Source organism: Hakea prostrata, chromosome 10, assembly GCF_041222555.1.
Source record: "Hakea prostrata isolate BN-2017 chromosome 10, UWA_Hpros_2, whole genome shotgun sequence".
Taxonomy (NCBI): Eukaryota; Viridiplantae; Streptophyta; class Magnoliopsida; order Proteales; family Proteaceae; genus Hakea; species Hakea prostrata.
Genome location: NC_142609.1, coordinates 10,354,020 through 10,379,362, shown reverse-complemented (window position 1 = coordinate 10,379,362; position 25,343 = coordinate 10,354,020). Strand labels below are relative to the sequence as shown.

General features: G+C 37.0%; 2 protein-coding genes across 2 annotated transcripts; one reads left to right on the top strand and one right to left on the bottom strand.

The window, feature by feature from the left end:
• The first annotated feature begins 2,773 nt into the window (after nt 1-2,773).
• LOC149001854 (uncharacterized) lies at nt 2,774-9,607 on the top strand. The gene is made up of 8 exons (XM_089138594.1): nt 2,774-2,797; nt 3,099-3,210; nt 3,440-3,613; nt 3,716-3,777; nt 5,493-5,672; nt 5,768-5,894; nt 6,788-8,229; nt 8,907-9,607. The coding sequence occupies exons 1-5, from the start codon at nt 2,774-2,776 to the stop codon at nt 5,529-5,531; spliced, it is 411 nt and encodes a 136-aa protein (XP_088994720.1). The 3' UTR covers nt 5,532-5,672; nt 5,768-5,894; nt 6,788-8,229; nt 8,907-9,607.
• A 3,395-nt stretch (nt 9,608-13,002) lies between these two features.
• LOC149001853 (serine/threonine-protein kinase-like protein At3g51990) lies at nt 13,003-15,007 on the bottom strand. The gene has a single exon (XM_089137419.1). The coding sequence runs from the start codon at nt 14,771-14,773 to the stop codon at nt 13,340-13,342; it is 1,434 nt and encodes a 477-aa protein (XP_088993545.1). The 5' UTR covers nt 14,774-15,007; the 3' UTR covers nt 13,003-13,339.
• Between the last annotated feature and the right edge of the window lie 10,336 nt (nt 15,008-25,343).

Here is a 25,343-nt window from a genome sequence, read left to right as displayed (position 1 = left end):
TTTGTTGCCGTTTCTCTTGTTTGGATTTGTATTCAAAACTGAAGTTAGGTTTGGTGAGCATGATTTGGGTTCACATTCTCTACAATTCTCACCTCCTACAATTTCCTGTAATTCCTATTTAGAATTGTGACACATGACAGTTAATTATCCAAGGGTAATGATTAGAATCCAACTAAGAATTGAACCTAATAAATCCTTAAAATTAAGCTTCCAAAAAATAGGAAAAAAATATTTGAGAAGTTATCATATGAAAGAGGACTAGAAATTAAAGAGGACAATGCCTCTACTTTATTAATAATGAAATAAATTTTACAATTACTGATTAAAAAAAAGAAAAAAAATTACATATGGCATAAAGATTATGCCCTAAAATATCAATACAAAGTCTATACACAAACTAAATAAAAGAGAAGTTATCACACGCCGACTGATCTGCCGTTGTTTTTGACCTTACAAATAGTAAGTTCTTCGTGCTGTTGCATAGACAATAAAAGCAAGTGATAAGAATATAAAAAGTTAATTAATATAAAATAAAAATTATAAAAAAAACTAGTGATTAATACTTCATTTACCTCTCTCAATTTGTATTCGTACATGATCCAATTGGTGTTTTTCGCCGTTTTATAATTTCTATTATAATCAGTGAACATCTTATAGACAAGTTGTCGCTGGTAACCAATGATCCTCTTATTGTTGTCCCATATATTCACTTTTGAGGTGCTCATACGCCAAAATCCGTTTCCAGCTCCACGATCTGGCCTGCTACACTTTTCCGATAGCTTTTTGGGATGCACAAAGAAGTAGAGAGATTTCTTAATGTTTTCAGCACCTAATCAGAGAAAACCCAAATGATTAAGTTAATAATCCCGTAAATAAAAATATAAGCAGTGGCTACCGATGGTAGAAGAAAAAAATAAAATTTAGTACCAGGCAGTAACCATGGTTCCATGGCATAGACGTCACAATCCCTAACTGCATCAGATGGGAGCATTCTGCCACTCAATCTACCAGCCAGATAACACAGGAGCAGTTCTTGGTCAGTTGGATTGAATCGGAACCCACATGGGCATCCCATCTCTCCTTGAAATTCGATTGGCAGCGCTGTAGATACTGATGGTTCAGGTGCTGATGGTTCAGTAATATTTGATAGGGAAATTAGGGTTTCAGCGCTAGTACTGATGTAGCATTCATTTTCTTCGTTTGGATAATTCTCCCACGAATCGATTTCTTCAAAGCTTATGCCATAATCATAAACTGAAAGAGAGAGTGTTTCATTGTTGGTTGTCGGAGGAAAAGAATTCATAATCTCAAGTTCTTCTTCTGGCAGAGCTTCTATTATTGGGTGTTGATCAAGTTCAGTAAGAGTACTACTGACGACTCTTCCATTATTACAATCATCCGAAGGACAGCTGATCACCGGAGAAGAAATAACGTTTGCTGATCTTGTGGATGCTGATGGTTCAGTTGTAATTAACTCCACGTTGCCGCAATGGTTATCTGAAGGAGAGAGCGTTGTATTGTGTTTATTGCTCATCATCATCGGAGAAGAAATAACGTCCGATGAAATAACGTCTGCTCCGTTTAATTCTTCTTCTGGCTTAGCTTCCAATGATAATCCTGTTTTAGAATCATCTTCGCTTGGACTCTTGAACCACGAATCTACTTCGTCAGGGCTAATACCATAATCACAATCTGTAAAGTTGAATGGGTCGTTCATCTCTTCTTCTTGTACGTGATCAGTTTGTTGCTGCAATAACCATTTGTCGAGCTCCTCAAAATTAATGGAATCTGAACGAGAGATCACACTGGTTCTCGTGGGAAAAATCATCTTACTATTAACCTCTTCGATCTGTTAGCTGGATCTAAAACCAGAAATCTTCTTGTTTTGTTTAATTTGCTGGAAAGAAAAAGAAATAATGGATTAATACAAATACTTCCAACAGAATAGGAAGAGGAGTGAACATCAAAGAAAATATAATGAAAATATATATCTAGAGAAGAGTTCCGGCGGGAAGTGAGAGAGAAGGTAGCTTTTTCTTGTGATATATACTGATCAAGTGTTTGCTCTAAACCCAAACCCAAACCGTAAACCCTAAACCTTCAAATCCTCAAAGAATTCCCCTTCCAAATACAGTGATCAAACGTTTGCGGTAAGCTTTCATATCACCTCATCCTCACTCTCACGCTCAGGTCAAAAGATAATCACTTCTCCGAAAGAATCTAAACAAAGATGATGCCGGCAACAACCATTGTCGTGCTTCTTTCCATTGCATATCAGCTTCTTTGCAGTTGAGAAACCAATATTCGTCTAAATATTCTTGCTCTGGGTTTGTTTCACTCAGGATGTATGTTGCCAATTGCATTATGTGTTAAGAAATGTTAAACTACCACAAGGATGTGATAGTTTAAGATCCATATCAGCTTTGTGATACCCAAGCATGAAATCGAATGATAATGTTTTTCATCGAACAAAACTATTCTATTAATTTCTACTTCGATTTCAACCTTAAAAGAAAAGTAGAAATAACGATCTAATGAAAAATAAATTAAAAGAAACCATTCATTACCTGCTGCTAACCTGCCACGGAGAACTGAATCAAGAAGGCGAGGAGGAGCTGAAACGAAGAAGAACTGAATCAATCGATGATCACTGAGTTCTCTTTCTTTTCTTTTCTTGGCAACTGCTTCTTGGTCTTTTATAGTCAACTGTTAGAGTTCTAGTAAAAGAGGAGGGAATTAAAATTAAACGACAACCCTTGATCTCCCAGTTAAAATGGGTAAAGATTCTCATCTGATGGTATAAAGAGAGCCCGAAATGGTAAGGACAACGGAACATTGGATGATCCGACAATTTAAAATTTAAAAGCGAGGGTAAATATGTAAATTGCCTGGCAGAGTCCTCCCGCCGAGTCCCGTCTCCCGCTAAATATGTAATAAAGATTCCCATCTGATGGTTTGAAGAAAGAGATAGAGAGAGCCGAAATGGTAAGTACAAAAGAGTCCTACAATTTAAAATACAAAACGAGGGTAAATATGTAAATTGATTGGCAGGCAGAATCCTCTTCGGTTCCTCTTATTACGCAAAAACAATTTGGCAGTTCCATCCTTGTCTGCGACGACGGGTTCCATCTTGGCATGTGGCCGGCGGCCGGTGGCAGTTGTCATCAGCGGCGGTTTGGGCGAGCAAGGTTAACAGTGCTACTCTAATCGGTTAGTTCGATTATGTGTACCTGTTGCTTAATCCTATGGATTTCCCTTCCATCGTCAATCTCGATTATGTTTTGCTTGCTCGAATAGTTAGCTTTAAGTTCGTTAATCTGTGGTGTTATCTTAAGGATTATGTTCCATTTCTTTATGTTGCTTAGTTTTTGACACTTCATTGCCCTGACTTCTGAGTCATTTAGGTTTAACCCTCTCAACTTGTTTAATTCACTCGCAGAATCCTTCTCCTACACAAAACAAAAACGATCGATTTGGGGAAAAATTCTTGACGCAGTCCTAATAAAACTGAATCGACAAGTTTTGCCGGCGACGATGGGGTTCCATCTTGGCCGGTGGTCGGTGTCGTCAGCAGCGGTTTGTGCGAGCACGGTTTACAGTTCTACTCTACCCGGTTAGTTCGATTATGTATACTTGCTGTTTAATCTTCTGGATTTCCCTTCTTAAATGTCACATTAAACCCTTATTCTGCTTTTGTCTTCCTTTCTTTCTGGAGATCACTTTTCGTTCATACAACTGAATCGTGTCATGGATCGAATCAAATTCAGATACACTGAGGTTCGATCGAATTTTCTATTTTTTTGTTAATCTAAATTCTGTCCATCTACAGCTCTGTATCATCTGCTTTTACTTTTGGTAATCTGTTTACTTGTGGCATAGGTTTGGTCGCTCGGCAATACACAATTGACACCCTTTGACAGATGCAATGCTTTTACTAACCACGAGTGGAATTGGACCAACCTCCCTTTGAACTTACAGTGAAGTCCTTCCAAATTTGATGTGACTTCACCTACTAAGACATTTTCTACCCAAAAAAATAATAATAACTACTAAAACTGTGGTGTTTTGGTGTGCTACAATTGTTGCATCTCTTTATCTTGCATATTTTTTGACAGTTCATTGCACTGATTTCTGAGTCATGTAGGTCCTAGGGACCACAACTTTGCTGCATTTTTTTTTTCTTCTTTCTCTCTCGAATTTGTGTTTAGAGACAAGGATATGTTGGAAATACATTATTACCACATGGGCAATCGTATAAGAGAAATAAAGCATAATCATAGATATGTAAACTTATCTTGTTTCAAATAGCGTGAATGATCTCCTTGTCAAAAGTATAATTTTGTACATCCATCTAATTGTACACGAGAGGTGGCGGAGTTGAAACTTGTCGATAGTGACGGACACTTTCTTTTAAGGTATTTAAAAGACCCAAATAAGGTGTAATTTATTGGATCTCTCTTCTTCTTTTTTACTTTTTAAATTTGTAACAATGAACTGATGGGGAAAACAAAGATGGAACATAGAGATAGGACTGAAACAGGTTTGAGTTCTCGAACGAGGTTTGCCGAAAATTGGATCAAAACAGAGTTGAAACTAGGCAGTTTTATTATGCTGTCTCGGTGAACAAATTCCTTTTCCAGCAATCTCACTGTCTTTCTAGTCTCTGTGTTAACAAGTAAATGATTCATCCTTTACATTTTAAACAATTTTCAAAGTGATCCAAACAATATTAAGTGGACTAACTACCAATTAAATGGTTTTCTTTTTTCCGGGGGGGGGGGGGGAGTAGTTGTATTCCAATGTGTCAAGATCCATGAATGATAAAGATGTTCACTTTATTTGGTCTTACAAATCACAACATAAATGCCAAAAGAACAGTACCATATCTTCTATGGGAAAAGGAGATTAGAGCAGTGGGCTGGGGCAAGTTCAATCACATCATATCTCTAGTTATTAGTTTTTAATATAAAATGTGGATGGTTTATGCAAGTTTGGGTCCAAAGACATCTGGTGCTTCAGAGTTTTAGTTATCTTAGCCATATAAACACTACTTTAGCTACTTGTTTTGTCCAATTGTAAGAAGTATTTGTGTTTGTTGACTGATTTCCTAAATTTTTTTTCAGCATTTGTCCATTTTGCATTGTGATTTTGGGTGAATGGCTTAAGTTATTTGTATGCTGATGGTATAGCGGGCAATGTTTTCCTTCAAGCAATTCTTTTGGCTGATGTTGCTGTATGAAAATGGTTTTTCTTGTCATGTGTAGTATTTGAATAGAGTTTGGTCAGATAGACCAGCTTTGTTCGAAGTATTTATAGCTATCTAATCTGGTGGTGTATTTTGACTTAAGATTTTGGATAACCAAAATCTTAGTTCTCTCTTTTTTCTTTCTTTTTCCCCATGGGAATCATATTTAGCTTGTAGGTGCTAGCTTTTGCAAGGATCATGAATGTTATGCCCTTTCCTTCATTTTCTAATTTGAAATTGAATGTAGGGACTTCAAGAAGATGATAAAACTACATCGGATTGGTGATTGATAAGTTATTGGTGCAATGGAGGTTGAAGATTGGGCAACATCGTCTGATGGTACAACATATTCACATGTCTATTCGCAAGATACAGATGATGAAGATATTCATTATGGGTCTGGCTTGCTCCCCATGCTACAATTTAGGTGAAGCCATTGATTTGGGAATGGAAAGTTTTAACTCTGCTTTGCCTTCCAGGAAATTCTCTAAACTTGGTGGTCTTATGTTTGATTTTCTCTAGGAAGAATAAATCCAAGGCTCACCGGGATGCAGAGATGGGAATGAGAGGTTATGGAAATGAAGGGTAGAATATGGACAACAATGGGAGTAGTTTGTAGAAGCAATACCTACTGCTTCATTGAGATCCTGTATGTGTCCTGGACCTGGTACCTATGTTTTTTATGTCTTTTTTTGTTGGGCGGAAAAAAATTGTGTTCTATTTAACATTGCCATCTGGTTATTTTAGCCTTTTAGGAGCCTTCAAATCTGATGTTTCTATTTTACTTGCATGAGTACTTCATTGCATATACATTTGTTTGCATTCTCTTTATGGATAATTGGGTGTAGGATTTGTCAGCTACCAAGGACTCAAGCTGCACATCCGTGTTATACTGTGGATGCTTCCTGGCCATTTTAGTGTGTAATATAGCCATTCATAAGCAAGCCAAGTTTGGTTTGTGCTGTTTTTGTTCAAGAGTCATTAGCCCTTTAATATACCAAGTATGACATTTAGCAGCCTAGGGTTAAATGCAATACTTGAATATACATTTTTACCATTTGAGCGCTGCTGCACAGATTAGATAAATTTTTAGGGAAATTTTCAGCGACACCTTCTGAGTTCCCCCTAATATTAATGCCACCCCTTGAGTTATCCAACTTATTAATCAGGCCCCCTTTACTAACGCTGTTAGTCTCAGTTAGTTTTTATTTATCCATTTTCAATATTACCCCCCCCCCCCAATTCTAAAGGAAGAAGATGGCAAAGGAGGAAGGGAAAAAAAATTTGTGCAAGAACAGAAAAACTTAGGATGCAAGAGTGGAAGAAGAGTAGTAGCAGACAGTAGAGGAGGACGAAAACCAGTCAAGTGTAGGTTTTTCGTTCTAGGGTATTCTTAACATTAGCAGTAGTTGAGTGTTGGGTTTTCCATTCAAAGGTATTCTAAACATCAGCACTTAACTTTGATTTCCTAATAAACTCATACTAGATTTGCTAGCATGCATTTAAAGGTAATTTGATAGTATCTGTCATCCTTCACTGCAGATATCTGGTTCAAATTGGGGCATTGGTGCTCTTATATGCATATGATGAGGTCCTTTCTTTTGAAGAGATATATGTGAGAAAGTTGCAGAGTGCAAGAATGGATGCCATTGGGAGGGTTTTGAGGCTTACAGACACTTAAAGTCCCTTGGATACATAGCCGACATGGGGTCCCTTTTTTTTTTTTTTGGTAAACAACAATCTTATTCAAAGCGGGCAAGGGGGGTTGGGGAACATAGCTCCACCAACCACTCAGTGGAAGACGGCCAATCTTTCGGGCCCGAAACCGAAAGGGCCTTCCTGGCTAAGAGTTCTGCAATTACATTAGAACTCCTAGGGATAAAGGTAGGGATACAATGTGTAAAGTTATCCATTAAATAATGAATATCTTGGATCAAAGGCTCCACTACCATGGGGGGTTGAATGTTAAGAGTGCTTCTAACTCTGCTTGTCTTGAAGGCCCTACAGAAAGGAGATCCCAGATAGGAAATCAGAAGAACTTTCCATCATCAGCTTTTTTGGAGATTTTCATGTTAATGAATTGAGGCTTGGTTTTGATGTTTATCTTCCCAACAGCAAGTTTAGAAAGTCGTGTTCTGGTGATCCCTGTTTTATGCTCTGTTTATCCAGGTTTGCGATGAAATGGCAGATTTTCCTTTTGACTATGTCATCTGTTTGACTTGTCTTGAAGTTTTGACAGGTCTGGTGTTCATTACAATTCGCAAGTAATATTTCTGTTGAAGCCTTGGAACCCATATGCATCTTTCTTATTATTTTCTTTTTCTTCTTCCCCTTTCAATATGTTGTAAGTATGACTTAGTTCTAACAGCTGAGCATTATAATTAGATGGTTTGGATGCATCAAGATATTTAAACTCCTTTTTTTTGTTTATTCCTTGACATTTGTAACTGCAACAGGAGAATTAATCTAGAAGTATGGTAAATATGAATGGAAAAGTTTTGTATGGAACCTATTTTGATTCCTTTGCATTTTTTGTGACTTAGAAGTGCAGCATCTGGTACATATTTTCAGCTTATTATTTGTAAACATTGCTTGTCTTGAGTTTCACATATCATTCTCCCTTGATTATTCCCTCTTGTTTCATTTTTGTTTTATTGAGAGATCATTTTGGGGAAGTCTTGTACTATTGCAACACCGTCTCAAACTTTGGTTTCTTTTGTGGTGGTCATCCACCACTGAGAGCAGAGATTGAAGACCTCGTGAGAAAGTGCAATGGGGTTTCCTTGAAGTTGTCATGTAGATCATGGGTGTGTCATTTACTTTTCCTTCGTCAAAGTGGACCTTCCAGTCCTACCATTATGATCTTCAGATGCTGGAATTTTATTTTAGCTTAAATTAAAGATGGTGGCAGAGAAAAAAGAAAGAAATAAATAAAGGTCAGTGATGCAGATCAAAACTGTTTCCAGAGTTCCAACAGAAACCAGGTCAGAATTGGGATATGCTTTAGTTGATTTATCTTGTAATGTTTTATTGAGGTTAGAGTTCCATTCAATTGGAGATTTAGATTGGGTTGGTTAGTTAGTAAGTGGAGATAGATTTTGCTGCTATTTCGGTTTTTTTACCAGAACTAGTAAATAAATTTTTAAGCTCATTTTCATATTTTTTGATTAATTTTGTATGCTTTGGAGGTGAGAGTGTCTTAGGTGATGATGGAGACTGTAATGAGACAGTGAAGGGTAAGAGTAAATCCGTCATTTCGGATGCAAACTTACAGAAAAGAGGTTGAAAACTGATTGTGGGTAAAGAGGAATTTTAGTTTTTAAAAAAATGAATTCTTAGTAATTTTTTTCACTTAAATAGACAGTCAAGAATTTCAATCGCACTTAAGTGGGCACAAGTAAAAAACTCTAATTACAATATTCAATATGGTGGGTCTGCCATATTCAATTTTTTTCAAATGAATTGTGGATTCATATGATTAACTTTGGTTAATCATATGAATCCTTCATTAATTAAAGTTAGTTATATGAATCTTCATTAGTTAATCCCTATTTTAATGCCTATTATTCCTGTCCAACAAAAGATTTGATCGACGGTCGGGGGATTGTCTATTGTATAACTAAGGAAGAGAAGCAACATGACATGTCTTTATTTCATGCAGCTGGACAAAGAGAATTTATGCATCAGGACTACTTGAGTTGTTAACGGAGAATTGGCATCACTACTCATTTTATATCGTTGCAAGGGGTTTCTCTCTAATCACCAAATGGATAAGTAAACTAAAACTTGGTTTCTTTCTGTGTTCACAATAACATGTTACCTTATATGGAAAGAGGGAAATCTTGTACTTTTCAAGAGAGTTCAACCAAAACCCACTAATGTTTTAGGGCAAATATAAAAGTGGATTTCGGATTTAAAAGTCTCCCCCTTAACAAATGAACCTGTAGGCCCTCGAAAAGAGTTGATTGAAAACTGTAAACAACATAGACCCACTCTTTGTATGAAGTACACTAATCATCTAATGTTGCTTTGTGCAGGAATATATAACAAACCGCTGGAAAGTGCAGGATGGAGCATGGGTATATATAAAGTTGGACATGTCAAATATTGTAGGTGTGGAAGATTAGTTAATGCAGAGGCAATTGAGGCAAATCTGGTGGCAATACAAAAAGGATTGGACAAAGCAAGACATTTGGAACTAGAGATTGAGGAAATTTAGAGCAACAACCCAAATATTTTGAACACTTCGCCTAAGCCAGATAAACCTTGGCTTATTAGTGCTGTTAATATTTTGGTAGTGGCTGTTGATGCAACAAAATATGTTAACTATTCTATGTTTCAGTCTCCCATGCTTTAGGAAATTTATGAATTATGATAATCTAGCACAGGAAGCATCTGACAATCGTCCTATATGTTTTGAGCTACAAACTCTCACAAGTCAGTGTTTTTAAGTAATGCTCTTGTTTTTCACTCATCAAAGAAAAAAGAAAAATGCAAAAGATTTGATCAAAACTACTAAAATTATCCTTTTAATTATTTTCTTAAATAATTTACTCCTAAAATTTATCATTTTTTACTCATCTTTGGTCATGTTTATCATCAAATTGTCCCCAAATTAACGTTTCAAACAAAATTTAAGGTGACATATTTTTAAACTCAAAATCATAGTGATTTAGAATTGAATCATGATTAGATAATGACGCAAATAATATTGCAATTGGATTAGAAGAAAATAAAATGCCCAAGAACACAAGTCATTGTTATGAAAAACTATTCCAAAATGCTGGTGTAGGAAATTTACGAAAATCTAAAAATGATTGAGTGACACTTACAACAATCACAATCTTTGAGAAAATACCATTGATTTAGCTAGTCAAATAAATCTCTTATTGATGATTTACTCATTCCACTTCACACGCAATTATCTATAGTTATACATAGACTATCAAATGAGAAGTTTTCCCTTTGATTTCATTGTAAATTAGGTTTCAAATCCCATTTATATATTGTATAGTTATATTAAGATGTCGTATTCTCCATGCTTTTAAAGCTGTGGAAATTAAATTTTTACCAGTTAAAAGCTTTACATCTTCAAATTGGGACAGAAACCTGAAAAGGCCTAAAAGACCACCATACAAAAATTTGAGGCCAATATTCTAAAAAGATTTTATCAAAAGCAGTACTCCAGAAAGAACCAATTAGAAAATATTTGAAATTTAGTGGAAGGGAAAAAGAATACAAATGCGGTCTTACAATGACATGGGTTAGGGAAAGCAGAAGTAAACTACCTAAGCTGAGAACATTCTTTTAAAAATGAGTCCAGATCTTCTACCCTAACGACCTAACAGTTAGAGATAAACATTCTCCTCACAATTTTTCACCATAAATAGTGGTGGGTGTGGTAGACCTACGAGGTTTTCATTAGGGTCGAAATTCTAAGTAATTTTGTCATCATTTAGAGGTGAGTTCATTTCTTATTGTGTAATGAAGAAATTGTGAGGAAAACAAAGACCTCTACTCAACCCGATAAAGAATCTATACTCCAAAAATGAGTTTGAATAACCTTTCCGTTGGGGGGGGGGTATAATGTATTCCCCTGCCACTTCCTCACCCTCCCCCAATGGTAGTGGGACCCACTAGTAAATATTAAAAAAAAAAATAAACGATGGAATTTTAGTGGGCTCCACCTTGGGTCTCGCTCTTATTCCCTGGTTCAAAAATGCCAAGGGAGCTGATCCAGACTCTCTAAATTTTGTAGGTATAAACTAGAAAGGATGATGGTAGGAATATAAACAAGTGTTTTTTTTTAGAGGGTTGGGGGGGGGGGGGGACTTCCACATCTAGGAAATAGAAATAAAAAATGGTATCACTGGTCAGCACCCACAAAGAAGTATAATTTCAAGAAACCAAAGAGTAGTAATCAAGCCAAAAGAAATGTTCTTCTTACATCATAAAGTTGTAAGAAGATCATAGTCGAAACATTTGGCAATTAAATTGGACTTGATGAAGGGCCTATGATAGAGTTGATTGGGTATTTCTTGATTATCTACTAGAGAATATGAGCTTTTGTGATTTGTTTATTGCAATGATTATGGGAAGCCTAAGATCCATCTCTTATCAACTTCTGATAAATGGGGCGTTGCATGAAGCTTTGTCTCCATCTCGGAGTATAAGACAAGGCAATCCATTGTCATCGGTATTGTTCACCCTCTGCAAACATGCTTTAACATATCTATTACAACAAACTCAAGCGGATGATAGACTTTTAGGGTTTGTGTCCAAAAAAGAGGCTTGCAAATTTTGCATTTACAATTTGCAAATGATTCCTAACTATTTACTAAGGTTAATGTCCAACAAATACGTGAAATTAAAAGCCTTTTGAACATTCATTGTATATAAAACTGAATTGTGGAAGAATCCTTAGCTCCTTTTTCTTTTTTAACTTTTCCATTCTTTATTCTTTCAATCAAATAAAATAAAAAAAGGTGGGGAGGGGTTTGATTATTATCTTTTTTCGAAACCATTTTCTTATCTAGTTACTCAACTGCTTAGACTCAAGGCCAATAGAATTTTTTGTGTATTTAAGTGTTAAACTGAAGCTTGTTCCTTGAAGAAATAAATAGAGTATAAAATAAAACAGATGGGATATAATATATTCTAAGAACTTACATATGTATATAATATCTTTATGGTGTTTTTTTATTTTTTTCCAAGTGTTCTTATTCTCATAATCGCATAACAAGCATTTTTTTTTCTGAAATTAGATAAATCAAATATAGAACCAGAGGCAAACACCTTATTTAATTTTTCCCAAGCCTCAAAAGAAGATTTGGCACTACAAAAATGTGAGGTAAGATCCTTTCTGAGATTAGAGTAATCAACCAGGTTAAATTGAGCTGATCCTGCCTATCCCACAACGCAGCAGGTGACTGAGTAGTTGAAGAAAGATCTGAGAAAGAATGAAGCATCAAAGCCCTCTGAAGAAGATGATGGTCACTTGAAAGATCCATCAAAACACCCTAAAAGATTGTAGCCTTTTAGAAGTGGAATGAACAATAGGAAGTACAAAGCATTGAGTTTAATGGGTAACGTAGATGCTACGTTAATGGAGATTAACGGAGAAGAGGAAGAAGACAACGTTAGACACTGCGAGAGAAACACACAAGGTGGAGCTGGTATTTCAAATCAATCAAGGGCAGATGCCCATGTTTAGGGCTAATACCACGTGGATAAAGTGAATAATGTGTGTCAACAGAGTATTAGTAGAATAGTTAAGAACTCGACTGCGCACAGTGGTGGTAGCCTTCTCCGAACCTCCGCCCTCCATACCTTCTTCCCCCCCAACCCAAAAAAAAAAAAAATAAAAAAAGCCCAAAATCATTTGAGTCAATGGATCCCCTACTTTGTGGCTGGTTTGATGAAGATTTAACTCAAAAAAGAAGAAGAAAATAAAAAGAAAAATAGAAGAAGAAGAAAGAAAAAAAGAAAGAAGAGAGAGATGACTCAAGTCCTAGTGATGGTCACTTTCTATATAAAAATAGTAAGATCAAGAATATCTTAAATTTAAATCTTCATCATCCACACCTTGCTCTGGCCTAGGGGAAGATACATGGGGACAGATGTTTGAATAAGACTTCATTGGTCTTATTACCTCTATTTAAAATGGTGGCAAAACAAATCTAAACCTAAATAAATAAATAAATAAATAAATAAAAAACAACTTCCAACCTCCTATATAGAATGAGAGGTGTCTTGTGGCAAGACACAAATAATACTAATCTGTTGGGGACTATTATATATAAACGTCCAAAAATAAGATAAGAAAAAAGAAAGATAAAAAGCTATAAAGATTAGAAAATGTATCTTAGATTAGTTAAAGCATGCTTTGGATTAATGATATAATTTTTCCATAAACACTTTGATCATAAAGGAGAAATGTTCTGTTTAGTTTCAAATTTATGCCTTCATTTTAACCCACAGTGACATCTGAACATTGGCAAACAATTCAAACAGATGAATAAATTCCAACAAAAGTTCAGAGATTCTTTCAGATTCAGGAGAAATTAAACAGGTTTTGCTGCTGCTTCGACCAAATCAATCCCTCTGTTTTAAGCTCCCTCCAACGGATTTGTTTCTACTTAATTGGAAGAACCCATTAGTATCAGAATTAGATCTAACAGAGCGAACTCTCATCCGACCAAAGAAACCTTGAATTGCAGAAGAAGGCGAGATCTCTGCACTATCTGCTTCAACCTGGACACTGGAGTTTCTATCTGTTTCAGCCATGAGATCCATCAAATTGCTCCTAAATCCTAAACCCATATCAGAATAAACTCTACTTGAGTTCCTAAATGGCTTAGAACTTCTGGAAAATCCATTAATCTCTCCCACAGCCTGCCTTGGCCTTGAATTCAAATGGGTATTGTCAGATTCTACAGGGCGCCCATCTGTGTCGATCATCAAACATGGATTACTTACAGAGAAGCCATTCCAGGAGCGAATAGGTAACATCTTACTAAGACCTCTAAGGCTATCCACAATCTCATTCATCGTTGGCCTTCTTTCCCCAGAAGATCTAACACACTTGGCTGCAATTACTGCTAATTGCTTTCTCACCATTGGGTCCTTAGGTGGTGGAATTCTAGGATCATAAAGACTCAAAAGCTTACCTTTCCTGATAAGTGGAATAGCCCAATTGACAATTGATGGTGGTGAATGCCCAACATCGATTGCTTTCCTCCCACTGATGATCTCTAACAGAAGAATCCCAAAACTGAACACATCAGTCTTGGTGCTCAGATTGTCCGGCGTAAGATAACCAGGATCGAGGTACCCAATTGTCCCCGCCGGCGGTGTGGATCGGAGCCGGAAATTGTCGACATGGCACCGTAGAGCGAGCCCAAAATCACCCAATCTGGCATTGGAATCTCGATCGATCAAGACATTTGCAGACTTGACGTCTCTGTGGATTACAGGTGGAATGGAGGAATGAAGGGTTTGAATGGCTTTAGCAGTTTGAAGGGCAAGTCTGGTTCTTCGACCCCAGTTGGGTGGTCGAGGGTTATTGTGAAGAACTTCGTAAAGGGTTCCATTACTCATGAATTCGAATACCAGAAGACGATCTCTGGAGTCATTTGCGAAACCCACCAAATTCACAAACCGAGGACTCTGGATTTTGGAGAGAATGTCAATCTCGTTATCAACTTCGTTGTTGGTATCGGCAGGAGATGCGGTGCGATGAGCGGCGCCGCTACCCCTGGAAGGTTTCTTGACCGCGACGAGGCGGCCGTTGCTGAGGACACCCTTGTAGACACAACCATGGCTGCCTCTGCCCAGTAATTTCTGGTCTGAGAAACCATTTGTGGCGGCTTCAAGATCACTGTACCCGAACTGTTGGATTTCGACTGGCTGTTCCCCGTCTTTCTTCTTCTTCTCCTTCTCCTTCTCCTTCTCCTTCTCTTTCTTGCTGGTGATCTGAGAGTTGGAGATTGAGATAGAGGATGCAGTTCTGCAGGAAAAATATCCCATCAAATTTGATTCAAGAAGACTAAAGAAAGGAAAGAGTACATTTCATCAAAATACAGAAGTTGAGTTTTGAAGTAGCTATTTCCAGATAAGTTTATAGGTCGTGAAATCCGTGAACCCTGAAAATGGTAAACTACTGAGTCATGTAGGAAAACCATTAAAGAGATAATAAAGAAGAAGTGGGGGGAAGATTTACCCAAAAATAAAAGAGAGGAAGAGGTTATGCTTCACGGGAAGATTGAGAAATTTGGAATATTGGAATAAAGCGAGCAATTTTGCTCCAGTGATAAACTTGGTGTGATATTATATTGTAATCAAATCCAACTTGGTTTGGTGTGATATTATATTATAATTAATGCTAAGTGATAGACTTTTTTTTTCTTTTTCTTTTCTGGGTAGAGCTAAGTGATGAACCCAAAACCATTCTTTTTGCAATTTAAAAGTTCATGGAATCCTCTCATAATTTTTATTTTTTTTGAAATTTGTAATTTTTATATAATAGGAATTGGGTGTTATACCATCAGTCAAACTTATGACCTCTTCACTTAAAAATGTCGATTTTTTTAAGCAACTTGACACAATCTTCCTATAAATTCATTAAAAAAAATTCTCATGATTTTTATTTTGGTCTGAAGAACTTCTCATAATTGGGTGACAGAATATGACTTGTGGATTCTTATTTGTTGTGTTGCCAGTAGCAAGTCATTAGATGATTATCACATTATCTAGTTTAGATCAGTGACTTAGATTCAAAAGTAGGGGTTTAGATATGAATATAAGATTCTTATTTTACTAAACTTATTTTTATCTTTTTAAGTTTTACAGGAAGTACCAGGTAAATTGAGGTAAACTCATCTCGTTCTAATACTTCTTTCTTAGGAATGACTTTGTCTTTCAACTCATTCAACTCAAATCTCACATCATTGTTGTTTGTGGTTTCTACGAAGGTATTCACAAATTACAAACACAAACACAAAAATCAACATGAAAACGCAAATTCATGTCAAACGTAGCAAAGTTTTACATTTGAGAATCAGAAACCTTGGAAATTGTCATTTTATTCAAAGAACTTGGAATCAAACATAAGGTTCTAACCAAATAAAGTCCCTTCACTCTGGTAGTGATGGCCCAAGAAGAAGAGGAATGATGTGAGATTTGAGAGTCAATGGATTGAAGAACAAAGTCACTCTTAAGGATATTCAAATGAGCTAAGGTTCCATCATTGACAATGTTTTTTTTTTTGGGTAAATTTTATAAGATAAAAATAAGTAAGTTTAGTAAAATGAGAATCTCATATTTATGCTTAAACCCTCCATTTTTTTTAATCTAAATTAAATAACATGGCAAATATCTAACAGCTTGCTGCTGCAATGGCCCCTGTAGCAAATAAAAATCCTTACTTGTGGTCAATTCAGGGTTGGTAGAGTGGTAATATCCATACTTCTTAGTGGAAATGTCATGTGTTCGACCCTTGCGGATGACAAAGCTCCCCCCCTAAGGATGTAATCAAGGCATGCACAAGCTGGCCCGGATGAACCCCAGATACCAAAAAAATCCATACAATGAATTGAACCATATGAAAGAACCTTACTCCTCACGCTCTATAATAGAACCAGCAAAATCTAAGTTCATCTCCAAGGTCAGGTTCGTGGAATCAAATATATCACAATTGAAGATCTAGCTAGCCCATGATTTGTCAAAAATCCCATAATCGAGTGAGGGCCTGAGGCCCTATTAAATTATCAGTCAAGAACCTGATCTTGCTCCAATCCTCCAAGGTCCATCGCTCTTGGTCTAGTTCCACACAATTTTGTAAACCTGGTAAAACAGATGAACATTTGCTACACAACTTCAAAGATCCATTTCCAGTTGCATAAGAAGCTCTGAGGAAAGAACTTACAAGTGCATCACCTTGCTTTATGTCCCATCACAGCGTGCATAGGCATGCCTTGTTTCTCTAAACCTCCTTATCCTCAGACCACTCTCATTCTTTTCGCTGAGATTTTTTTGCTGCTTCTAGATCCCAGTCCAGATAAAAGTTGCAATCCAAGATACATATCAACTTCATTGTAATAATAAACAAGTCCTGTCAATCTGGCTTAAATCTTGTTCAACATTGCAAAATCCACTAGTATGAGTGGTCCCAAGGGTATATATGAGGAATTGAAGTTGAGACGTCATGCTTCCATAGAGGATAATTCTTGCCAACCCTATTACTCTTGGTGCTGGAAAAATATATGACTCCAAGTGTCAACAGCAATGGATGGATCCATTCGCAATCGAATTAACAAAGATGCAAGGAAGTTACAAGCAGCAGATCTATGGAAAACAAGCCTAAACATCTATCTAGTTATTTTGGTTGTGTATTTTCCTTATGTTGACAGATCTTTAAACTTGTGTGTTGACTAGTTATCCCGGCTAGGGTGTTTAGTTTGAATAGGATGTGGTGGCAAGTTCCACCTCTCTTTGTTGTGTACAATTCCTTCATATCCTCGGAAAAAAAAAAAAAAAAAAAAAAGGTGGTGGTGTACCCCACCAAGAGCTCGCTAATGAGAAATGACGAGCACCCCTGGCAAGAAAGTCAGCAAATTCATTGCCAACCCTAAGAATATAACTAAAAGAAATCCTATGAAACAAAGAACAAAGTCTCAAAATATCTAACACTAAACTTGGGCTCATCCAATCTAACTATGCATTTCCTTCTACAGTTATCGAACTTCCAACAAAACCATAGAGCAAGGTTGCAGTTGGTTGGAGTGCTTCATGATTGATTTTAAGTAGTCGGAAAGCATCCAGAGACAAAATGACTGCTAATGATTTAGTATCGACCAAGACTCTATAGATCATATGATTTACCAACCTAACCTTGATCATAATGGCATCCTCATGTGGGGTGTGAACGTCAACAAACTTTTTTTCGATAAAGGTGATTGGCTCGCTTTGAACAAAATATGTCACTACTGAGGGATCAACAGCTCCTGTGACACGTGTACCTTGCTTGATCTGTCTTAATGAATCGAGAGTCGGCCTTTCGAATATAGTATTGCTTCTGGGAAGGTCCTCGTCCTTAGGTGCCATCAGAGATTTTCTCCTTGACTCGGTTCTATCTTGGGGAGGAGTCCTACTACGCCTTCTCGAGGGAGGGGAGATTTCCCCACGATGAGTAGCTTTACATGCTGATTTAAGTGTCATCTAGCAATCAGCTTCTCAATTTCCACCTTCAACGTGTGGCAATCATTAGTGTGATGCCCTCTATTTTTGTGGTATTGGCAATACTTTGACATGTCAATTTTGGGGGTGTGCATTCTACCAGGAGTTTTTAACAACCCCGAGTCTTCAGAGTCTCGGATCTGCATCAAGATTGCAGATCGTGACTTATTTAGAGAAGTAAATGCCTCTTCATCTTCCTCCATCACTCGCTTGCCACGCCAGTCCTGCTTAGGCTTTGGATCCTTCTTCTAGAAACCTGGCTTAGAACTCGATTCAGGCGTCTTTTGGATGACAGGCCTATCTTGATCCCTGCAATGGCTATGGTTTGCTTCCAAGACCTCTTCTACCGTGGCCATCTCATATCCCAAGTCTAACAATTCAGCCAATGTCTTGAGTTTTTTCTCAACAATAGAGGTAACCAACTTTTCATTAGTTGCAACTCTTCTGAAAGCTGTGAAGGCCATCTTATCATCCAAGTCTTTGATTAAGATAGAAATGTTGTTGAAGTAAGTGATGAAATCTCGGATAGCCTCTGAACGTCCTTACTTAAGGGCTAGCAAGTTGTGCTTTGTTTTATCCTTCTTGATTCCACTTATGAATTTGGCCACAAAGGCATATCCAAGTTCTGTAAAGTTGTGAGTCAAATGCCTAGGTAGGCAGGAAAACCATGTTGTGGCTAGTTCAGTTAATGAAGCTGGGAAACATCTACATTTAATGAGGTCCCCTAATCTGCACATGGTCATGATAGATGTGAAGTGACTTATATGCGCCATGAGATCTATAGTCTCATTATAAACTATAAAAGTGGGGGTATGGAAGCCTACTGGTAAAGGTGCTGCCATGATCTCAGGTACGAAAGGATCCTGACTCAGCACAAGCTGAACTTCATCAAGGACCTTCTTGTCCAGTTGATATAGACGCTCGTTCATGTCCTGGACTTGACGATACAGACTTTCATCATGAATATATATAGGAGTTTGTGAGCCTTTGTCGTCAGATACAGGACCCTTAGATTCAGCCATGCGCTCCTTCAATATTCGTGGAGGCTTTGATACCTAAGGTGACTTTGCCCTTGCTCCAAGGAAGAAGTGTCTATCTGCATGAGTTCCCAATCTGTCAAAGACATATCGATGTCTGCCTTCATCTATAACTTTGGCCTTGCCCTTTCCCTTATGCCTTGCATGTCGAACAAGAAGTGTACCTGCTTCATTTCCCTAGACCCTATGGTGGTGACTGACCGGGGAAGGAACCACTGTTTCAAGTAAGACTGCAGCAGGGGCAGAGGGTGGCATGATTTGGCTCCATTAGTTCACCATTAACTTGAAGGAACCCATCACCTCCAACATCTTTTGCTGCAAATCCATCAATTGCATAGGATCTGGAGTAGAAGTAGGAGCTCCTTGTGTAAGGAGTTTTGCATGCAACTCAGTAGTAGTTGGTAGACGTTCACGCACTAAAAGTGCTTGTGTGTCCTTGGAGGTTCCCTCTTTGTAGTTAGCCCCCTTTTTCTTGACACGGGGGTTCTCCTAGAATTTGGAATCATGATCACTTGAGTTGTCTCCTACCACTCTCTTCTTCTTCTTCTTCTTCTTCTTCTTATTTTTATTTTATGAAGTGCTCAAATCAGAATTAGAGGGGGAAGATATTGAGGGCTTATTGTTAGCATTTTCCACAAACGATGCCAATTGTTGCTCCACAATTTGACGTTAAGCCATTGGTTCGTTCTCATATCAAACCTGGTTCTTGGTTCGTAGAAAAACAAGGAAAGTGAGTGTGGGCTGCCTTTGGGGACATGAAGCCACCTCCAATGATTAAGTCAGATCCTATTGAACATAAATCCTCGTAGGGAGGAGTAAATGCTACCAAAAAACCCTGAGAGAATGTCTTCTTGGGTAGTTGCCAGAGAATAATGAACCAGAGCTACCCTCCTGTGTCAAGTGTTAGTGTCTATATATCCCCTGTTGGATCCACCAGGATCTATAATATTCCTATAATAATTAAAACATGTGTTATGAATATAATCACTGGACGTAGAAATAAATACCTCTAGTGTTCTTGTTGTAGATTTGCCTTCTTTACTCTCCTTGAATCTTCCGAAGCAAAGAGAAATTGTTGGATCCACCAGGATCTATAATATTCCTACAATAATTAAAGCATGTGTTATGAATATAATCAGTGTTACCTCTAGTGTTCTTGTTGTAGATCCGCCTTCTTTACTCTCCTTGAATCTTCTGAAGCCTTTCACTATTTGGAATCCTTTATTTGAGTGTGTGTGGAAATAACCTCAAACCCAAATATTACACATGTAACGGCTACGAAAACCGAATAAGCTAATTATAATATAAAAGCCTAACATTTAACCACTCCCACAATAGTAAAGGTCAGTAATACCTCTAAATGAATATGGGCCCAAATAAAGGACTAGTGTTAGTTAAGCCCACAAATCCAACATCCGCTTCATACCTTTGAGGTGGCAAAGATATATCGTAGCCCTTGGATTCCGGGAAGGAGGGTGGTGATGGCTTGGGAAGAGTAGCTTGACTAGCAAGCCAAACTCCAATCTTCCCCCAGAAGCTTCAATACAGCTGTGCATAATCCCACCAAATAAAGTGATCAGGTTAATACTAACATAGATGTGACGATAAGTCCAATCTTCAGCAAACAAAATGGTAGGGTTCAATACTCGAGTAAGCTATAGGTGAATCAGAAGCTTCATGGCTGTCAATGAACATTTAATGAATCTCAGTGCATTCAATGCGGAAATTAATGTGCTGATTGACGTCTAAGAGATACACACATAATCCTCTAGCAATGTTACTTTATCTAAGATGTGGTTTGTTTGACACTCACTGAGTGGCTATCCGAGAAGTCTCTCTTGACAGTTGGCTGCCACCAAGAAGCGCTCTTCTTAGTGGGTTTTCTGTAAAAAAGTGCCTCGCTGAGAAGTACCTTAAGAATTTAATGAACTAGGACCAAACCAATGTATTGGTTCACCTGGGCCCAGAGGTTCAAGCCAAATATTCATAACAAAAAGCATTTGCCCTAAAATTGTAAGGTTTGTATTTCGTAACACCCCCATGAAATAAACCACCATTTTTCTTAGTTCTCCAAGGGAGGAGAGAACCATAGACTGGAGAGTAGTAGCACAACATAGAGAGTAAGGCCATAAGGGAGGAGTTCTTCATTTAAATTTCTCAAATTTTGTAAACCCGAGAGTGAGATAAAAAGAAACAAAAGAATAACAAATGAGGAAGAAGGTTGATGAGGCAATCAGAACTTTAATCAAGAATGGTGCTCAGACCAAGCACAAGTCGATGTTGTCATTGTCGATGACAAGTATCGTGACCAAGTTCATTTTTCTTCTTCTTTTCTTCTCCCTCCTGTTGATTATTGTTTTAGATTCAATCTTCTCAAGAACATTGATCAATTGACTAACCTTTTGTTTTCTGAAAGATTGCTTTCATTCGGATGGTGTATGGGCATTTAGGTAATTTACCCTCAAAAGGGTATTTAAATAATTGAAATTGTAAATTTAAATGAGGTATATGGGGTATTTATGTAATTTACCATTAGGAGGGTATTTTTGTAATTGAACATTCAAAATTGAATTGAGGGTTATATAGCTATTATACTATAATGAGGGTAATATGGTCATTTCATCATTATTTAACAGAATCTTGAATAGAATGTTAGAAGTGTGCAACTTGTAAATTTGAGAGTGTGCAATCTGTAATTAGAGCACTAAATCATGCTACTTAGGGTCTCAGAGTTTAAGGCCCCACTAAAGCATGAATTTGTAATTTACTCAAGAAAATTTACTTTATATCTTGATGGGTTTAATTTTGAAATTTTTTATTTACTATCCATTTAAGTGTTTTTACTTTTTGCCTAGTAAAAAGTTTGACCTTAACTACCTAAAATTTATTAAGCCTAGTTAGTTTGGAATGGCCACAAGGAAAATGAAACTTCAATGAAATAATTTTCTCATGTCATTTTCTTATACATTTGTGATGATCTTGTTGATAATATTGGTGCTTGCATCGGAACATACCTCATCAATATCAAATGCCTCAAATGAGTGAAATGCTTGGTAGGTAGTGTGATACAAGAAATATATGTGGTCTAGGTAGTCTAGATTATTGTGTTATGGAGTCTCACAATACCCAAAATTTTATTCCAATCCATTTCTGATTTTCTTGTGGATGTGTGACACATATTAACAAGTCACATCAAAGGGTTGTGATTAAATTAAGATTTTTTTTATATTTTTTTAATCTTGTAAACCTAACCTCAACCGTTTGATGTGATGTAATGACACATGTCACACATCTACAAGGAGGATGGTCCACTGTATAAAGATCCCACAATCCCCCTATCTGTTCCTTTGCATTCACTCCTCCTACCCTTGAACACGTCACCCTTACAAATCTTGCTTGCGTAGTGTGTTTGACGTGGTGGTGCCTATAGTGCCCATCATTGGATGCACGCCATGTGGATTCTATTCAATCTCAACCACTCAAAACATGTGTCGATTTATTCTAAAGAAAAATCGGTTTTGTTTCACTTAAGTTGGTTAAATGTGCACATGGTGTTTTGGGTGGCTGAGATTTAATGAAATCCACATCACATGTATCCAATGGTGGGAACCATAAGCACCACCACATCAGACGCACTACTAAAGCACGATCTCACCCTTACCAAAATTTGGCTCCTCTTCTTGGAGAAGTTTCCCAATGAGTGTCTAGTGAATAATAAGATTCAACCACGTGTAAAAATTCTAATCCAGGTGTACTCATTCAATTTATTCTAACCCTTTGATTAAAATATTCCACATGATTGTCGAGTGGTAAGATCCATACTTCTCAGTGGAGAGGTCATGGGTTTTACCCTTGCGGACGACAAAACTCCCTCTAAGGATGTAATTGAGGTGCGCGCAAACTGGCCCGAATGAACCTCAGACACTAAAAATATAATTGAAGGTGTTATGTGGGATCATTTCTTTAAATAATTGAAGTGACACCTCAGAAGACAAATATGTAAATAGTTGAAAAGGCTAAGGGTATTATGGTATCCTAAAAAATGTACCATAGTTCTTTATCTTTACTTTGTTTAGATGGTGGACAAGTGTAATAGCACATTAGTTCTTTGTTTGTAATTTTGATAAATGTGTAATAGGGCATAGTGTCCTTACTTGCCTATAAATAAGAGTGACTAGTAAAGAAGAAGCACCCTTACGTGAAGTGCTCTTCCTTCTTTGATCTTTCCTCTCTCCCCAAAAGTGATGGTGCTCCCTTTTGTATTATGTGCTCTCCTTGTAACTCTCCTTTGAAGAAATAAAATCAAGTTTTCTTAATGGTATGTGCATACTCTTTTATTCTTTAAGTCTCTTTTAATCTTTTCGGGAACCCGAAAGGGAACCTAAGCACGGTAAAAATGTAAGATCAAGGGCATGTTTTTCTATTTTTTCCCCTTAATTTCATAGAGGAGGGATTTGAGATGGCATGTCTACAGTCGTGCCTCTACCATCTCCTAGGCCCCTCTATAATTTTTTACATCGCATGCATATAGTTTAGCACGTAATTAGCATGTGTTCATTCTTTAATATTTTCTTAATCACTTTCTTGTAAATCTTTGTAAAAATTTTCAAGCACGGCACCAATCGCGCAAAAAACTGACCATATATATATATATATCTATATATATATATATATTCCACATGATTGAATCATTCATTAGACACTTAATTGAAGATTTCTCCAAGGAGAGGATCCAAATCCCCCTTACCCCTCCACCCTTTCCCCCTATCCTTACCCCTCCACCCTTTCCCCCTACCCTTATCCCTTGAATCCAGATCATGCTCCCCGACGGTTTTACCACCACAAAATCGGTGGGGCCCATAGCTGAAAAATATTAAAAAAAATCCCATCACCCACCCCTGGGCCCCCCTGTATTTTGGGGTGGAAAAGCCGTCGGGGAGCACTTCAGGGTCGCAGATCCGGACTTTTATCCCTCCACCTTTTCCCCCAACCCCCCTTCCTTTGAAAATTTATTGTCCATTTCTGACAAGGAAATGGACCATCAATTTTCCTATAGATGAGTGACACATGTTTATGAGTCACATCAAAATGTTGAGATTGAATTAAAATAAAAAATTATATCTTTTAAATCTTTTGTTTTTTTGGTAAAATATCTTTTAAATCTAACATCAATCTTTTGATGTGACATATGAACATATGCCAGTCATCCATAAGGAAATAAATGGTCCATACAAAGAAATGTACATGATGAAAAATCCCTTCCCTCCTACCCTTACCCCTCCCTCTTTGCTCCTACCCAACTCCCTCCATGCATCTTCAAGTATGGAGTCAAGTTTAAATTATTTTGCTAATTGTGTCAAATTCTCAATCTCCTACCATTTAATGGTATGTATTTTTTCTTTTCTCTCTCAATTTCTCTTTCACAAATGATAGCTTGATATTGTGAATTAGTTTTTATTGCACTACTTCTTATTCCAAAAGTTGTAGCAGCAACAAAGACAATCCATTGTAGAGACTATAGAGATCAAAGAGTCCTATATGTAATAAACAAAATTCTCAAATTTGACATGAGGAACTTCGGGATCAAATAATAAGCCCTCATTTTTTATTTTTTTTGTGGAGGGTAACAAAATTTTCATGGACACCTCAAGGTAATTGGTAAATAATACATATACTTCAAAACTATGCTAAATTGAAAATGATCCCCATAGGATGTCTCTTGAATTTGCACAATAATACATTCCCTTAGAAAATTTTGTTAAGTCATGGTTAGATATAGGATTTCATAATTTCTAAATTGCCATAAATTTCTTATGACTTTATAGTATTGCATCTTAAATTTTATCTTTTTTATTCCTCCATGTGTTCTTTTTTTTTTTTCATCATTTTATATCATACTATATAGAATAATACAACTAAGGGTATATTTTTCATTTTTTCTAACCAACTAGTGATTACAACAGAAAAGGGGGCGAATGCATGCCAATTTAGCATAGTTTTGAGGTGTCGATGCTTTTTGCTAATTATTTTGAAGTGTCTCTGAAAATTTTCCTTAATAAAAAAATAACTTGAATTTTTTTGACAATCTTTAGTTAAACATCTTAGATAAGTTTGTATGAATTTTGTTATTTTTCATTTTTGTTGTATTGCGTGGCAACACCCCAACTTTGTTGGACCCACCGCCACTTCTATCTGTCACCCTAATGAATCTATTCTTCCCAACCATAACCATTCCTACCCTTATGAATTATCACTTTATCAAGGGAGAGGTTCGCACTTTCTTGAGGCTTATCCACCACATCTTTGATTCATTTTGTTAGTACTTA

Coding starts and splice junctions, on each gene's coding strand:
- LOC149001854 (XM_089138594.1), top strand. CDS start 2,774: ATGGGTAAAGATTCTCATCTGATG. Junction 2,798..3,098: donor GTAAAGATTCTCATCTGATG/GTATAAAGAGAG, acceptor ACAATTTGGCAG/TTCCATCCTTGTCTGCGACG. Junction 3,614..3,715: donor TTACAGTTCTACTCTACCCG/GTTAGTTCGATT, acceptor TTCTTTCTGGAG/ATCACTTTTCGTTCATACAA.
- LOC149001853 (XM_089137419.1), bottom strand. CDS start 14,773: ATGGGATATTTTTCCTGCAGAACTGCATCCTCTATCTCAATCTCCAAC.